The sequence below is a fragment of the Aspergillus ambiguus genome (assembly GCF_047715705.1).
Source record: "Aspergillus ambiguus strain CBS 117.58 unplaced genomic scaffold BDV59scaffold_14, whole genome shotgun sequence".
Lineage (NCBI taxonomy): Eukaryota > Fungi > Ascomycota > Eurotiomycetes > Eurotiales > Aspergillaceae > Aspergillus > Aspergillus ambiguus.
The window spans coordinates 504,085-521,154 of NW_027395527.1; the positions used below are offsets into that span (position 1 = coordinate 504,085).

The following is a 17,070-nucleotide window of genomic DNA, read 5'->3' on the forward strand; positions in this document are numbered from 1 at the left end:
TACCACCACTACCCCTACAACAACAACTACTACTACTACTACTACCACCACTACCCCTACAACCACCACCACAACTACCACTACGACCACTAGTTCTACAACTACGACTACTTCTGCTTGTCCTACCCCAACTAGTGGATGCTACGATTATGGTGACTGCACACCTCCAACAATCAGCTATGACGATTCTACCCAGCTCTATAGGATTGACGATGAGGATATCTACGGGCACGGTGAAGCCCCGACAATTGATACTCTAACCAGTCATATTTGCAATCAACTTCGGAGCCCATGTAATGCTGCGCAGGAGACAGTTGATGCTTGTTGGGCATCTGCTGCGACGGTTAGCCAGAGTGGTCTGCAAGGCGAGGACGCAGTTGACTTGTGGAATTCCCTTATTTAATTTGTCAGAATTATTTTGTTTGTCAGACGGTACTTTAATAATCGAAAAAGTTATTTTCTGCCTGTTGACGACGTATATCATGTAATACCTGGCAGGACGCTGATGCTGGCTAACGACCCACACTCATGCCATCTGCTTTGACTAAAGGAGATGTCCGGTTCGACTATCTTTAATGTCCTTGTTCTACCCTATGCAACTCCATATGCGCTTACTACCAAGAGAGCATGGGGAAAGATTATGAACAGAACCATCCCATTAGGTGCAGATATAAGACCGAAATGAATAGAGTTCTATCCAGGGAAATGGGAATCTGCCGTTCCTGATCAAAGTTGGGTTATTATTGCACGTCTCAATCAAATATAGTATCACATCTTGTCCGCAGATGAACTTACTCTCAGCAAATTTGTATCATCGTAGATGATTAGAATTCAAATGTCTTGCGGTATTCATATGACATGTACATCGATACATACCGCTACATCCCATGGAAAAGGGAATAGCATCACAGTAAGAGTTGAGGTAGTCAATTATCTCTTGGATAGCAGGGCTTATGACTCATATATAGACATTTATTAAAGATTTCCAGATGATTCATTTCTCCAGTTCTTCACCAGTCCTTCATCGGGCTTTCTTCTGACACAAATTATTGCACTCCTTAATAACAGCGTTTCTACAGACGGTTAGACAGAAACTTGACAGGCTAGTATGATGAGGGAAGACATGCGCAGCAAACCAGAATAGAGCCTGCACCATCACACTTGACCAAACCACTGCAAACAGGTTAGGACATATTAGGTTAGCTTCTCACCATTATGGGCACTCACTGCTTTTCACAAGTGTCAGGATTATGGGCCTCCTGATAGTACGTTAGAAAACAGCTATATTCGGCAATCAATTATGACACTTGCAATGCACTGCTCCCCCTGCTGTCTTGTCTCTAGAGATGGGGCAGCATAAGACAGTGACAGAAGGGCAGCGAAGATGGCAATGACACGCATCTTGGAAAGTCAACGAATATATGGGCTGTTAGAGTTTCGTTTGGTTTGTTGAGGATCTTAGGATGAAAATGAGCTTGGGAAGAGATAGCGAATTATTTATACCTACAACGCGTCTTCCGAAATAGGAGAAAACTGTACATTCCAAAGGCATAGCCCCCTCATGACGTATACCACGTAGACCTAGAAGCAAGGAATCAAGCATGGATACGACGTCCGCAGAACAGATGGTTTTCAATTTGTTATCCGCATTCTTTGGGCTAATTTCCCTGGGGGCCTTACATGTCGATCGCTATCTTACCTCAGCATGGAACTTGGTGAGTAGACAGGAATGGGCCCTTTTTAAAGCTCTGAGACAGAAAATGCGTTGCAAGACCCTAGCTGTACTCGCACATGGGCATGTGGCCGCGTCTCCTCTTGGATGACTCGGTGTATTTACTCAGGTATTGTCTTGGTATAGCTATCATATACCCTTTGCCAAGAGAATTCTCTGTTTAGACCCTACTTCTCATTTTCAATAATTGATGTCTATAAATTGACCTACTTCTTGACATTGAAGTCTTATGCTTTGTAGCTGACAAATACAAATACAAACATATTTCCTTTAAACTCCGTAGCCTTGAGCCCCAGCTTATAGTGCAATTACTCCACCTGCTGAAGCGGAATAAGTTTATCTACCATAGTCCCAGAGCACCACCCATCTAAGGGGACCATCCAAGTAGATGGTGTCATTAGAGTGTTGCGAACAATAAATCCTACCGCTGCGTTATCTGCATCCGGTTTCACTGGCGTGCCATTACACACCTGATTGTCGTATAGAGCTGGGAACATGGTCAACTGCCCACACGGGGCGCGTCGCGTATAGTAGCCAGATAGCACAAGTAATGCAAGAGCAGCTGCTATCAGCACAAGCGTGTATAACCGGTACCACCAGGTGCGGATACACGGGATCACTGTAGTGGTTTTTAGGCCACCGCGTATCAAGTATATCGTGAACAGAATCACAGACATCCCACTCATGAATATGTAGACGACCGCCACCAAAATCAGGGCCGACGTACCATCCAAAATGAGCGTCATCGCTCCCCTAATGGGAGTTATGTACGAGACACAGAGACCAAGAAGTCCAAGAAGAATTAGAACATAGCACGTGCGGATCATGATAATGCCGAACTTCCCAGACGGGTCGGTCATGTTCTTCTCAGACACATATTGCGCATCGGACTGTATATCTAACACGGCTAGGTGGCGGGCCGAGTTGAGATGGGTGCCGTCCGTGGAGGTAACGGCGTATTTGGTACCCATCTCGCTGTCCTCTGCGGATGGGGGCATAGGGTAAGAGAGGGCATGGTGCGTATTGTGTTGAGTCAGTTGGGCTTCACTGTCATAAATGTTGTGCTCGGCGAAGCTGTACAACTCCGTCAACCATGGGGCGGCAAAGAGGCGAAGCAGGCCAAAGATCGCCAGGGGGTAAAACACCGTGTCCATAGCCATAGTTGCATTGAATGGATGGTTATATCTCAATGATACCTGGGCCAAAATCCCGCGAACGAGGACGAAGCCTGCTTGGATACCCTGCAACGTAGTGATAATTGTCTTGAGCGTGTCAATTGACAAGAACTTCGTCCGGCTATGAGTCGGGACTCTTGTGCAGAACGTTCGACTCTGGAACATAATTTCCTCGGAGCCATCGAACCCATCGGATGTCCAAAATAGCGCATTAGTTGCTGCCATGTCGGCGGAATTCCAGGTGCGATGGTATCGCGCACGCCGCACTGCAATCGCGAGATATCGCCACAGGATGGTGGTGGGATTGTACAGACAGAGGGTGTCCAGCCAGGTCGGCGGCTTTGGATGCCTTCGTACAACTGTCGGCACGCCGGAGAGAACGTGGGCGATCAAGGGCGAGAAAGAGAGTGTCAGAATGCTGACCCAGTCCTCCAGGTCGAGATGGTTCGTCTTGTCAGCATAGTTGAAGAGTCTGCGGAAAAGAGGCTGGACATGTGCATCTTGAGTGACATTCATCTTGCGCAGGCCTTGAGATTCAGATTAGCTCTGGGAAATTGCTCGTTATATGTCAGCAAAAACCAAGTCATTGCCCTGCCAAGGAATGACACTGCCTCAAGATCGTCATTTCTGTACCGCCTTCTTTAGGGCTGCATTAGACGCAGACTAGCGGGAATGCTTGGCCATGTTGAGACATTGATGGGTACATCTATATTGCCTGATCCACCCAGATTGGGGGCCGATTTAGTGTGGCCAGTTGATTCGACAAGCCGTATATAATGGAGGCTGCAGGAATAAGGGCCTCGCCATCTAGCAGTTATTAATGACGACGATACATGTAGAATCATGTAAATCCGATCACACTCACGACTCGGTAATGTGTTGGAAATTCCCCACTTGACTTGGTGGCCAGTAAGTAATTGGCGGGTCTCAAATCCTGGTGATCAAGGAAGAATATGAAAAACTCTTTTGAGGCTAGCTGATACTGACGATTTAACTCTCGAACTGGCAACGCATTCAACGGGCGTTGAATTTTCAGATGCATGGAGAAATACAGACTCGCTACCTAACTCCAAAAACTCCTCAAGGCTATCTTCCAGGAACACTACATCCAAGTCCATCACGCTGCATCATGCTTCATATCGGCACATTTAGGAACCTGCTCGATAATAGGATCGCCTTGCATCCAACGCATAAACAAATCAAACGGAGCCACTTCCATTGTCTCAAAACTGTATAATCGGCTTTTTCGAATAGTAAGCTCCTTGCTATTCGTGTCAAGAAACGCCTCAATCACTCGACCGTCGCGTGGGTACATGAATGATAGTAATAATATCTATTGAAGCCATTACCATCGACCAGGAAGCCTCATGTCAACCTTGACTTACCGGTATTACCTGGAATATGTCGAATTCGGATTGTGCGTATCGGACGGACATCACTCTTAGGATCGAGGTCAACTCGTGAACGAGGATATTCTCATCTCCAACTGGAGACAGTTGGGGGTCCTTCTTGACTATGACTACATGTGGTAGCCTCTGCCTTTTCACCTCGTAAATATCAACAATATTGTACCCGGATGGCTCAAAACCTTTGGGTGGGGAGGATGCATCGATGAATGGATCATTTGGGCTGTCGCTCGAACATTATTATTGTTTTTGGGTGGGTAGGTGTCAATATTCCATCTTACAATATTGTCTTCTGCCATCCTTTCGCATGGCCTAGACCATACCCGTTCCTTAGGTTTTCCCTAGTAACGAGGAAGGTATGAGTGTCGAGTACATTGTAGACTTCGTCCAGGTCATGCGAATGCGAATTAAGCGACAGACCAGCCGGGTCTGTTTTCATCAAGCTGTCCTGATTTATTGGATGCCGCGCCATCCAATCCTGGGAAATAGGGCGAAAATATAAGCCAGTGGAATCAGTGTCGGACTCCAGGTCCAGGGGGAGGACTTTGATGCCCCGCTGGCTGCATTGATCGACTGATATAATTCTCTGTGAAAGATCAGCAAGTAGATCGAGAATGGATTCAATGATTTCTTGTTCCATTTTTCTTGCGTGTGGTGAGACGAGATGAGGGAAACGAACTTCGAAAGCCTTATATACAATCGGGGAAGGTAAGTCTGAAGTAAATTGTAGGAAAGTATGACCGTCTGAGTATGTCGCCTACACCGCAGATTGATTATATAGGCCAACCAAGGTCTTCCTGGAGTTTTAATCCCTCACGTTCTAATATTTCTACAATTTCTGACATGATTGGTGAAATGACAACGACTATGGGACTAGTACAAATGTCCATGGTTCGGTCCTCTGTCATGAGAGCGTTGACGTATAGCTGGTACAGAAATCGTGTTTAATGCGTAATAGGTGAGCCAATCAAACGGTAATGAGCACGCACCTTGAAGATAGCCCAGACTCTCATATCCTCGGGGAAAGGTCTTAGTACTATTTCTCAATGATAAATTGATGATTTTAACATATCGCCCATGCACGCGTGCCTGGTGGCGAAGTCGCATCCGTATACACCAATTTATGCACGACTGATAAATTGCTGGCAGTATATTTACCTCAACCCATGAGCCGCTCACCGAGGTGCACGCCGGAAAATTCTATGTTAAACATGTGCAATTGGGATATCAATGTTCTATGCAAACTATGCACAATACCAGTTGTGTATTCATCAATCATGTCCATGCCGCCCAGTTCAAGCCATCCCGATATTGGAGACCAACCTGTGGCCCCTCGTTCGAGATGATATACCCATCCAAACACTGATCATATTCCACCTTGGGCTGTTCCTGGTAGAACTTGTCATACTTCGGCACCAACGCATCCTTCAAGCTGTTGACCGATCCATCGGGGTGCAGGACCTTCCACGGCTCGATACAGGTATTTCCCTGGCAGGATTGCAGCACGAGGACTAGAGCGTCCAGACGGTCCTGCACGGCGGGTAATGGGCGACCCAGGAGATGGGTCTTTGTTGCGTTGGCCGACGAATACAGGTTCGCGACCTGGTAGGGATCGTTCTGGGATGGTTAGTGTTACTGCATTGATTCCATGTTTAGAGACACATACCGAGATGTCATAGAGTTCATGCTCGCCGGTGCACCAGACAGCATAGTACAAGTTGTAATCCTTGCTCACGATACGAGCGGACTTGTAGCTGTTGTTAGGCAGGCGGGAACTACCATCCGGCCCTGTGTTTCAATGATCAGCTTGTCTTTTCAAACATCCTGAACGGATGAGGCATATTCAACTTACCCATGCCGGCGTAGTCGCCCTCGAGGAGCACAGTTCCCCAGAACTCGACAGCGACATGCTCGTGCTTCTTACCGGAGGCGCTGGCGACGGACATCGGCGTGCCATCAAAGTCCTTGCGAAGAGGGATTCCGGCTAGTTCGAAGAAGGTGGGGACCAGATCGATGTGTGTCGTAACACTATCCACGGTCTTGCCCTCCGGAATTCCAGGTCCGCGGATGAAGAAAGGCACACGGATGTCCTCTTCGTAGCCAGTGGTCTTGCCTGGGGCAAGGCGGTGCTGGCCAATGTGGAAACCGTTGTCGGCAGAGAAGATAACATAGGTGTTATCAATTTCGCCACTCTCCTCAAGACGGTCGATGAGTTTGTCAATCATTTCGTCCACGCTCTGCAGGGCCCGCAGGCGCTGACGGTAGAAGTGATCCTCGTAATCAACGACTGTCTTGTTCTGAAGGGGCAGGTCGCGAATGGAACTGACACCAGTCCGCTGGAGATGTCAGTGTGAATCACTGCGTGATGAGGGCCAGCCTTACATTGAGAGGGTTAAAGTTAGCAGTGCGGGGAATTTTGACATCTTTGAAGAGGTGACGGTGACGGGGAGCGGGAATGGGCTCGGTCATGACGGTATGATCACTGGACGCACTCGCAGGGTCAATGTTGGAGTGCGGAGCAATAGGAGCCACGGTCAAGAAGAACGGGCGATCGCTTTCCAGCGCGTCATTCAAGAATCCCAGACCCTTCTGGGTGATGACGTCTGTGGTATAATTGCCAGCATAGCTCTTCGGTGGCTCATGGTTGCGCTGGTAGCTTGAGTTATAGTAGGAGTAAGTGTAGGGGTCAAGAAGAAAATCAGAGCCATTGAAGCCTTTCACGAAGGGGGTGTTGTAAGTCTCCACGCTATGAGCGTTCATGAGCTTTCCGGTGTAGTAGGTGTTGTATCCGGCATTCTGCATCCAGATAGGGAACCAATCGTCGTTGAACCCCTGCGAAACAAACTTTGGATAACCACCTAGGAATGTCAACGTCTATGTACCCACGCGGTTATCTGGTATGCACTCACCCCACGGAGGGCTCACATCGGTGACGTTCGTGTTGTGTGCCTGCCGACCTGTCCACAGACTGACGCGAGAAGGACAGCACAGCGCCGTTGTGACGAAGTGGTTGGTGAACTCGACCCCCTTGTCCTTGATACGACTTAATGTCTTGGCCATATACTCTGGGGAGCCCAATTGGCGATCCTGATCGTCCGTGAGGACGAAGAGGAAGTTGGGAGGCTTCGTTGCTTTCCGTTCCAGGAGAACATGCTGCTGAGGAATGGCCTCTGCAGCGGCCAGGAGGGCAGCCAGGGCCACAACGCCGGAGAACTTCATGACGATTAGGGGTATCGATCAAGCAATGGCAAGGATGGGCTCTCGTCAATAAAAGCTTTGGGCGCCTGGAGTTATATAGAAGCTCCGATGAAGCGGAGAAGAACTTTTGCGAGCTCGGATGGCGATTTAAATAGACGAGATGATGCCATCGCTCCGGTGCCTGGGTTAGGGGGTTTATTATGATTTCCCCCTAGTGAGAGACCACGCAAGGGGCCAATGGGAGGATTGTCGGGAGAATCCAGCGTATCCATGAGGGTGGTGATCGGCCTGCGAACCGAAAAAACGTAGCCGAGAAGTGGACAGCGGAACTAAGGCGATGTTGAAGGAGAGATGACAGATGGAGGTTGTTGAGCTTGCCTTTTTAGTCCGGAATTGCATCACGATGGGCCAATGGGAGCGCGGATTGGGAGTATAAGCATTTGTTTATCTGCTGAGTCATTATCCATGTATAAACGCCAAAAACGGAAACACAGTGTTTGTGAAATCACCTTATCAGGTATTCATCTTCTACATCACTCTCATTATTTCATTAATTGACCTTTTCCCTCTCCAGCGCCTTCATACTGCTGCCACTTCTCAACACCGCCCATACTCTTTGCATCCTCCCCGGTCACTGCCGACATGGTCCCGCTCCTCCACATCCGACGGATCGGCTGGTGGATCTCGCTCGGCTATGGATTACGTGCTTGGTGCTGACCATGAGCTCATATCTTTGACAGTGCTTCATTGGTGGATGCTTAAATCAATCAGACCATTTAATCTGTTTGCTCCATTGACATATTAAATTTTCGAACATCGACTTCTGTTCTATCTCATTGCGCTTTATCCGACATATCACTCTCCGACATGGCTCATCTGCCAAGGTATCGACACTCTCCACATTCGAGAAGACCGGTCCATGCGCTTCAATTCGACCCCTCATTCTAATCCTTCATTCACAAATATGAGTCGGAACGATTCCGCATGTATGGAGTAATATCGTCACTCTACTCCAACTGTCTCGCACGGTCTCTCTAACCATACTCCCCAAAAGAGGCACAAGGATCTCAAGTTCGGCAGTGTAGTCGGGAAATACGATATGTGTGGTCGTTGATGATACTAGATTCAGCCAGCCATCTTACGGAATACGGGCTATTGCCCGTGGAGATGACCTTCTACGGTTGAGGAAATTAAGTAAGGATTATGCGATGGTTACTCATGACGATCTTCCTCAGTGCCGGTAGTCAACCGTGGGTCTCAACGTTAGAAGACGGTCCGGAGAACTACAGAAACCCGTTTATCCTTGAGTCTACGTATGAACAGCCGCTTAAAATGGCCACACTACTCAGAGGCATAATCCCTTGCTGGCCATCAACCATACGGTTAATAGATCTCTACTGCTGCCAATTCCCAGGCTTTTCGTGCAGACTTGCAATCTTGTGGGACGCACTGCATAACCCCGGAATACCCCGCATTCCAGTGTGGGGAATCTTGGCCATCAGACTCTATTCTTAAAGTCTTTCCCGCCACATTCCCTTAGGCCTAAACTACCTCACTCCGTTGTACAAGGGCCATAATTGTTCCATACCCATATGGGAAGAACGGTAAAGATATCCAAGGGTTCGATTCGTATTACATACTCATTCGAAAGTCTCTGCCTTGATCCGTCCAGACTTCATATTCTCATAAAACCGTAAAACTTATATACTCAACTTGGCACAGTTCATTCCACCCGTATTTATATATGGAATGAATCCACATTCTTAATTAGGAACTCATATGTATCCGATCGGAAATCATCCTTCAGAAGGGCTCCCCTATCAGCCATGAAATGCATCAATTGATTGTCCGCCTTCCACTGCGGCCACTTCATGAGATTCCCACGGCGCGAGTTCGGGTCCAGGTCGTACACAAAGCTGAAATAGTACGTGTGGATCGCTCGCGACGCGTAGTTGGGGAGGATGCCGTAGAAGACTTGCAGGATATCGCTACCGTGCAGCGTCCCCAGAATAGGCGTTCCGTGGTCGTATGACGATAGGTAGGACCAGCAGGGGACATCAGGCTTGATCTCCGTAGCATACTTTAGCATCACCCGCCGCGTCAGGGTGAATGTCAGGTCGCCCAGAATGGCAGCTAGACGCTTGAATTGCGGGTACCAGTTATTGAAAATGCCCGTGCGGAATGGCGACCCATCTTCTGTGATGGTCTGGTAGGTTCCCACCAGCTCTTGTAGCTGCTCCCGTGATGCCGAGTAGAAATAGTACTTCTCGAAGTAGTCGACGATATCGTCTGTTGTTGTGATGTTGGACTGGAACAAGGCGAAAAGCGTGCCCTCATCTTCTTGGTCGCCAATGATGAACGGCACTGGTGCATAGTTTCCACATTTACCGAGCACATCCGGACTCTTGGTCAGTACCTTGCCATCTGGCCGAGGTAGATAGGACAACGCTACAGAGTGGTAACTCAGAAGGCCGGGAACAGAGTTCGCTGCGTTGAGAAAGTCCGTGTAGTCCAGTCCTCGCAAGCACTCCAAAGTGTCCGACGCCGAAGAGCAGCCGGCGGAAGCTACGACCTGGTCATATACAGCCTGGCCTTTCACTCCATCCACAGGGTCAGCCGGGATCGCTCCACCGGAGTTCATGATCCCTCCACGGAAGAGCGGCTTTCCCTTATAAGTGTAGTTGCCATCGTACAGAAGCATCTGGTCGAAGACGGAGATCGACCCAGCCGATTCGCCCCAGATCGTGACCTTATCGGGGTCGCCCCCAAAGGCTTCGATATTGTCGGCTACCCATTCCAGAGCCCGCCGCTGGTCCAACAAGCCCAAGTTGGCTGCGCCGTCATTAAGAATCTCTTTTCCAGGCATGAATCCGAATCCGCCCACGCGGTAGTTAATCGCCACGAAAACGATCGGCATGTTAAGACTCATGGAGCTCCATACCAACGGGGATCCATCATACATGCCCGACGATCCAAGCTCGAATCCACCTCCATATATCCATACCAACACTGGTAACTTGGCGTCAGCGGTGATGCCCGCAGGTCGACGGATGTCAAGCCCCAAGCAGTCCTCTCCTGCATTTGTGGCCGTTTGAAACAGTGGGATGTTAGCAAGCTGCCCCACGACAGAGCCAGGAAACTCTGTGTTGTTGGTTGAAAAGTAAAATTGTGGACAAGACCGAGATGCCCCAGTGGCATCGACGGTGCCTAGGGGTGATGTCAACGGCTGTGGCGGCTTCAGACGCTGCGTGCCAGTGGGCTGCTGAGCAAAGGGAATATTGTTAAACCCATCGAGACCCAAATGAGAGTTGCCGACAATTGTTGCCGAAGGGGAGGCAATGGTGACAGAAGGCGAGTCCCTCTTGGCGGGAGCCGCCAGGGCCGAAATACAGAGGGCCAAGAGACAAAGAGGGCGTTCTAGAAGCATCCTACCGGGTTACTGACCTGGAGACAGTCGAGGGCTCGATGGGTAGCAGCCAATCTATAGCTTTTTTTTCAGTCGCACGTTGGCGGTGTCTGTTGTTTGCCAAGATGCCGTGCTAAGACCCTTGATCTGCAGTCAATCATTCCAGCATTCCAGAATCCCATGTGGTTCCTCGGTTGCGAGCCATATCGTATACACGTCTTGAGAGATTTGACGCTCTAACTGTCTCGGCACATATACGGATTGCGTGTTCGGTGATGGCCGCTACAAAATTGCTGCCTGGCGAGATGGTCATCGGACCTGTAAGCAAGGGTCTCAGGTCCTAATGAACCAGGATCTTTGCTCCTCTGCCGAACCTAACATGTGGACCGAGGCTGGCTCCAGGTAAGTACGGTAGATAAAGCGGGAGAAGGTACCATGAGAGTCAGCAGATCAAAAGCGGTGTTTAATTCACGGGTTATTGTTGGCAGCATCGGACTGAACTAGTAAATCCTCACCCCGCATTATGTAGAGGTGGAGATAGTTCGCGCGGGGAACCCCTGCTGATCCATCGTTCCCGGACCTGTATCGCCTTTCGGAGAGGATTGGCCGGAGATGGAACTCAATTGGGATCGGGGATGTGAATCGGCCGTCGATGGTGCCTTGAGTTGTTAAGGTGGTTGCAGTGGCTGAACTTATGCAGAGTCCTTGGCAGTCTTGGTATGCTCAGCCAACTTGAAAGAGGTTTGCATAGGTGTATGGAATATCTAAAGCCGTTATCAACCAGGACTAAACTCATTCTGCAGGGAACATACCATAATGACTGCCATGCCAGGCACCAAACGGGGCAGGGGGGCGCTGTGTTGTCGGGGTTTTGTATCCAGTCAATTTCTCCCTGTAGGGATTTGTACTCTATCAAGTATGTCCAGGCATTTTCCAATCAGTTCGAGGTGCTCGACTTCTCCCACCCGTTCCATCGTTCAAAGTCCTCGGTGTCCAACCCGAATAGGTCGAGCATCCGGCCGACACTTTGGTCAACCAACTCCTCGACCCCTGCTGGCTTGATGTAAAAGGCTGGCACCGGTGGGAAAATGATCGCTCCCGCCCGCGTGACATCTAGCATGTTGCGCAAATGAATCTCACTCAGTGGCGTTTCCCGCGCGACAAGGACCAGTCGCCTCCGTTCCTTCAACATGACATCGGCGGTCCGCGATATTAGGTCATCACAGAAACCCGAGTGAATGGCTGCCAGCGTCTTCATGCTACACGGCACCACGATCATCCCGTCAGCCCGGAAAGAGCCGCTTGAGATCGGAGCGGCCATGTCGTTTATGTTGTGGACATGGTCAGCCAGCGCCCTAACGTTTGAAGGATGGTAGTCCGTTTCATATTTGATGGTTGCTTCGGCCCATTTGCTCAAAACAAGGTGTGTTTCGACGTTCACGCGACGGAGTGCTAGGAGCACCTTAATTCCCAGGACGGCTCCGGTAGCCCCCGTCATCGCGACAACGATACGGCGGCGCCTTGTTTGGCTGAGGCTAACAGGTCGTGCATAATTTTCTGCGACTTCACTTGAGGAAGGTGTTGTCTGACTCGTTGGCGTCGTGGTGCCGGAGAAAATAGATTCGAACATTATGATAGAAGACGTCTCCGGAATGGCGGTAGGATGTCTTTCCGTGGCGATATTGAATATAAAATGCACCTGAGGATTTGAAATTTATTTGCTCAGTCATCGGTATTTAAATGAGGTACGGCGACTACCTTTTTAAAGGCGTCGTGACCGTCGTCATCCATTAATTTTTTTGTCCAGAACGTTCCTACCGCGCACCGAGCCCCCGAATGCCGATATCCGAGTATGACTTCAACAGTCGGGTAAACATCGGCATCGGTCATGGAAACCCATTTTCTTGGGAAAAGTCGAACAACGGAACTATTTCAATTAGCAGCTTGTAATAAGGCATACGTGGAGAGCATACTATTCATGATAGAGTCAAGATACGATACCGGCGATGCGCCAGCTTGGTCGAACACTTCAGGGAAACCAGGCGGCAATCTATACTCGTCAGCATGTAAATGACCGACACGCGCCACAGTGTGGATACGCACTCGAAAGTGGGAAATGATGTCTCAGAATCCACATTACTTTCGTCAGGATGACCGTTGACCGTGTCTTGGTCCAGCGCATACCGAACGGCGTTTCGCAGCGTGAGCAGCGTCCGGATATGTCGTTCCGATAGCCACTGTCCATTTTCTGGCGCCGAGTCTCCCGATTGTCCCACCGAGCCAGTCGCTGAAAATACTTCTATCACTCTTTGTTGGAGATCTCGGGATTCGGGATCATTGCGTGTTTCTTCCCAAGTAGACAGCAGAAGGGTCGAGCTGAGTGCCGTATGTACCATTGACCAGGTTCTGAGAGGGACAACACTCAGTGCCTGAAATTCCAAGAAGGCTCTAGAAGCGTCGAGGAGACTAGTTTTTGCTCTTTCGCGCAGAACGCTGTACGGCGGGTCCCGTATCTGCGATTGTTTCAACGCTGGGCGCGTCAGAACAGAAACGGCCAGGGAAATATGCATCTTCAGTGTCAGGTGCTCCAGGTTATGGTGCATGGACTTGCAGTTCTCACGGGAACGGAGGTGTGGCGAGGCTCGTTGGTAGACGTCATCGAGGTTATTCAACATATTAAGGTAGAATGTGATCTCCTGTGTCTCGCGGTCGGCAGTCGTTATCTCGATTCCGAGCCTACACAGGTAGTGCATGACATCTGTGAAGGAAAGATCTTGTCGGGGGTTTGTCATGCTTTCTAGAGTCCAACCTTTGACTGAGACAATGGGAAGCCGGTCATAGCAAAGAGACAACAGACTGTCTTGCCAAACAATAGTAAACCTGACTTCATCAATCCACGGCCAAAGCAAGATCAACAGGAAAAACGACATACCATATCGATTTCGCCTTTGATCGCATTTGTTCTGGCAAATACGCAATACTTCTCTCTGTATGCATCCCCATTGTCTGTGCTAGGCGGACAGTCGTCCCAAGGAGGGCCCATGCAGCATCAGATTGGCCGTTATTCTGGATTGTATTTCCCAGAATCAGTAACGTCTGGATAGTGTCGCACGATGGGCGGAATAGGAAATTCGCCAAACGGAGCGCCTGAAATGCCCTGCGAGCTGCGACAACGAGTCAAACCACATCCTCGATGCATGAACAGACGTCTTACCAAAGTCAAGGCATATTTGAGACCGTTGAGGAAGCTCCAAGTCGGAGTACTGAGCCCCAGCAGCCAGTGTCGCAAGCAGCAAGCTGATATGCCCGATTGATCGGTCTGTCGCCCATTTTTCAGACGGGGAGTCTCCCTGAAACTCCCCTCCTGCATAGGCTTTCAGATATGTGCATAGATCGAGTTCGAATCGATCCAAGTCCGCCAAGATCGGATTGAACGGGTAAGCCAATTGTCGGTAGAACTGGAAAAATCTGCCTTCTGCTCAGAATGCGAATTCGTCTGCACTATAGATGCACACCCGTACCTCAGAACTTCCATGCGTTGCGGTATAATACGTACCAACTCCCTCCATCTAGCCTCTGCCGTTCCCACGTCCATGAACGGGTAGGTGCTGTATGTATTCTGCAGCCCCAGAACGGAGCTCACTTCCTGTGCCATCGACGCATCATCATGCGTGCGATGGCGGAGAAATGACACAATGGAATTGTCCCCGGAATATATGTAAGTCCCTGGATGATCTGACGGGGCGTGGGACGAAGAAGGCACTGGCCTACCCATGAACTCCGGGTTGGGATTGGTTTGAGCCGTTGAGTTCTCCCTTCTGGGTTGTCTCCTCCGGATTCCCGGTTGCTCGATGTCATAGACGCAAATCTGGGGATGATCCCGGCGACGACACGTCCTGCATGGCTGATTGCCGTCGCATTTGACTTTGCGTTCGCGACACGGATAACAGGCTTTTGCCTCGCGCTGCTTGCGCCGTGACTGAAGTACTCGGTCAATTTCGCGCCTGTCAATGCTGTTTGCCATTGCGAATCGACAATCGACATTACGGCTAGACGCGTGGAAGTAGAGTACGGAAGTTGCAGTCGGACTCGGGCCGCGGCGCTTTCGGGTGGTCGGATGAGTCAGCATCTCCTCAATGTAGATTCAGTCTCGCCAGGATTAGAGAAGTTATTGTTTGATGTTGAGTGCAAGAGGTTTGGATTTGTAAATTTACGGTCGCTACAGGAATCAGCTCGTTTTGGTGAAGGTCTTATAGTTTCTGTGTAGGCTCAGCTAGACAACTACTGTCCGATATATATTGACATTCCCGCGCTTACGACGCACTAAATCCCATTGTAGTCCAGTTTTCTTCCACCCTCCGCTTTACCTCCTCTGGGAATGAGCTTTTAAAATCTGCTGGTTCCCAGTCTCTCCCAGTCGTGTATTCCGTGGGCATCAGTGCATCTGAAACGACCTTACCACCGGTGGTGGCCGAGCCGTTCCCATGCGACATGTAGGGGATCAGGGGAAATCCCCGTACATCCTCGAAGAAAGTCTCGTCCATTCCGGGTCTGCAGCGGGTTGAAAACGCCCACATAACATCGCCTCCATCGTACACGTCGATATCGTCACCCACCAGGACGATCCGATGGATGGTGTAGCCCGCCTTGTGGTTGAAGACAAGATCTCCCACTCTTCTGCGAAATTCCTGCGACGTAGTTTTCATCTTTCGCAGCCCGGCCGCGTCGATCCGCAGGGCAACCCAGGTTACTTGCGACTCAAAAGGAGAGAAGGCGTCTGTAACGGGAAGGCCATTCTGCTGGCAGATCTTGCGGATTTCTGCTGCGGCCAAAGATCCGATCATCGTGTGCTGGGTGAGTGAGTACGCGTATCAAAAAAATTGACCATTGGGACAATAGCTTACAGTCTCATCTGTCAGGCGGCCGCACGATGACATCGGAAGAATCGGGTTATCGCGATACGTGATGCGGTTAACCTTGTACTTGGCCCCGATATGAACGTCACCCGGAAAGACGTAGCCGTGCATTTCCCCGAATGGGCCTTCCGGACCGGTCTCTGTGATGGAAAGCGTTCCCTCGAAAACAATCTCCGACGTCGCAGGGACATACAGATCGTTCGTGTCACACTTTACGAGCTCCAAGGACGATCCCGTCATGGCTCCTACATAGCCGGCCTCGGTGACACCGTCCGGGATAGGCATACTGGACGCCATGATGGCCGCAGGGGGCACGCCAAAGGCCAGCGCCCATGGCACATCCCGACCTTCGTTCTTCCACATCTGATGGATCTGCCAGATGTGTTGCGGCTGGATAACTAGACCAGTCAAGTGATTTTTATCGTGCACCATGGCCCGTGCAATGGACCAGTTTGTCCATTTGCCATCCGGAGTCTGGACCACATGCATGCCATATGTTTGGATATATCTACCGCCATCGGACTGATGGATGAGTGGTGCTGGAAGCTTCGTGAGGTCGATTTGAGACTCATCCAGACGGTTTTCCTTACACGGACCGGTGAGGAGAATAGTCGGCTCAATCGGAGGAATGGTGCTGGCAGACAGCATTTTGTCTAGTATCTCCCGCATGGACGCCGTAGGGGGAAGGGCAAGATGGCGCGCCAGGCGGCCATATCTATCCGATGGAGACTTTCTCAGAGAACCGGGAGCCCCCAGGATGCGAAAGAGCCCGTTCTGCATGCCAGTGACATTGTTGAACAATGGGGCCCTGTCGTTGGTTTCGCAGACTCGTCGTGTAATTGCGGCGGCTTCGAGATAGGGATCAATTGGCGTGTTGATCTCAACGAGATCATTGTCCAGCTTAAGGGCGTCAACGAAGGCGCGGAAACAGAGATCGGGTTGCGCAGACATGTTTGTGGGAGGCGTGTGACCGATTGTGATATCGTGTTTCCTTTGATACTCCTTGACAGCTTTATAGGCATTACGGATAAATCGGAACTTCGATCTCATGGAACGTGTTAGTACTACTATCTGTGGGTGTACTGAGATTGGTTACGAAGTGGGATCGGGCTCGGGCTCGGGCTCGGAATTCGGATACAATTCGAGAGAGAAACAAAAGACGTATTGTAGCGTTTCTCCAACAAGAAGATATTTTACAAGACTAGCAAAGAAGAAAAGTTCTGCCCCCGCACTGGAT

General features: G+C 50.0%; 6 protein-coding genes across 6 annotated transcripts; all 6 read right to left on the reverse strand.

Annotated features, from left to right (window-relative positions):
- Positions 1-1,974: 1,974 nt before the first annotated feature.
- BDV59DRAFT_207713 (uncharacterized protein) lies at positions 1,975-3,423 on the reverse strand (the record flags this gene model as incomplete). The annotated part of the gene is made up of 2 exons (XM_073695053.1): positions 1,975-2,571; positions 2,638-3,423. 2 exons carry the CDS (start codon positions 3,421-3,423, stop codon positions 2,041-2,043), a joined length of 1,317 nt encoding a protein of 438 aa, XP_073548384.1. The 3' UTR covers positions 1,975-2,040.
- A 2,165-nt stretch (positions 3,424-5,588) lies between these two features.
- On the reverse strand, positions 5,589-7,532 carry BDV59DRAFT_201790 (sulfatase family protein; the record flags this gene model as incomplete). The annotated part of the gene is made up of 5 exons (XM_073693892.1): positions 5,589-5,930; positions 5,980-6,101; positions 6,166-6,649; positions 6,696-7,171; positions 7,223-7,532. The coding sequence occupies 5 exons, from the start codon at positions 7,530-7,532 to the stop codon at positions 5,589-5,591; spliced, it is 1,734 nt and encodes a 577-aa protein (XP_073548385.1).
- Positions 7,533-9,249: 1,717 nt separating this feature from the next.
- Positions 9,250-11,192, reverse strand: BDV59DRAFT_207720 (putative extracellular lipase; the record flags this gene model as incomplete). Its single annotated transcript, XM_073695054.1, has 1 exon — positions 9,250-11,192. The coding sequence occupies exon 1, from the start codon at positions 10,936-10,938 to the stop codon at positions 9,250-9,252; it is 1,689 nt and encodes a 562-aa protein (XP_073548386.1). The 5' UTR covers positions 10,939-11,192.
- Positions 11,193-11,597: 405 nt separating this feature from the next.
- On the reverse strand, positions 11,598-12,659 carry BDV59DRAFT_27617 (UbiX family flavin prenyltransferase). The gene is made up of 2 exons (XM_073696108.1): positions 11,730-12,659; positions 11,598-11,681 (listed from the first exon to the last, which is right to left on the reverse strand). Exon 1 carries the CDS (start codon positions 12,545-12,547, stop codon positions 11,855-11,857), a length of 693 nt encoding a protein of 230 aa, XP_073548387.1. The 5' UTR covers positions 12,548-12,659; the 3' UTR covers positions 11,598-11,681; positions 11,730-11,854.
- Positions 12,660-12,666: 7 nt separating this feature from the next.
- Positions 12,667-14,968, reverse strand: BDV59DRAFT_207724 (Zn(II)2Cys6 transcription factor). Its single transcript, XM_073695055.1, has 6 exons — positions 14,439-14,968; positions 14,132-14,385; positions 13,850-14,081; positions 13,021-13,797; positions 12,891-12,967; positions 12,667-12,844 (listed from the first exon to the last, which is right to left on the reverse strand). Exons 1-6 carry the CDS (start codon positions 14,939-14,941, stop codon positions 12,804-12,806), a joined length of 1,884 nt encoding a protein of 627 aa, XP_073548388.1. The 5' UTR covers positions 14,942-14,968; the 3' UTR covers positions 12,667-12,803.
- Positions 14,969-15,230: 262 nt separating this feature from the next.
- On the reverse strand, positions 15,231-16,789 carry BDV59DRAFT_207727 (UbiD family decarboxylase; the record flags this gene model as incomplete). The annotated part of the gene is made up of 2 exons (XM_073695056.1): positions 15,822-16,789; positions 15,231-15,767 (listed from the first exon to the last, which is right to left on the reverse strand). Exons 1-2 carry the CDS (start codon positions 16,782-16,784, stop codon positions 15,231-15,233), a joined length of 1,500 nt encoding a protein of 499 aa, XP_073548389.1. The 5' UTR covers positions 16,785-16,789.
- Between the last annotated feature and the right edge of the window lie 281 nt (positions 16,790-17,070).

Excerpts from the sequence above, each read along its gene's own strand:
- BDV59DRAFT_207724 (XM_073695055.1), bottom strand. The coding sequence starts at position 14,941 with ATGGCAAACAGCATTGACAGGCGCGAAATTGACCGAGTACTTCAGTCA. Across the intron at positions 14,082-14,131 it reads TCAAATATGCCTTGACTTTG|CTCGCAGGGCATTTCAGGCG; the intron begins GTAAGACGTCTG and ends TCGTTGTCGCAG. Across the intron at positions 12,968-13,020 it reads ACATCATTTCCCACTTTCGA|ATTGCCGCCTGGTTTCCCTG; the intron begins GTGCGTATCCAC and ends TGACGAGTATAG.
- BDV59DRAFT_27617 (XM_073696108.1), bottom strand. The coding sequence starts at position 12,547 with ATGTTCGAATCTATTTTCTCCGGCACCACGACGCCAACGAGTCAGACA.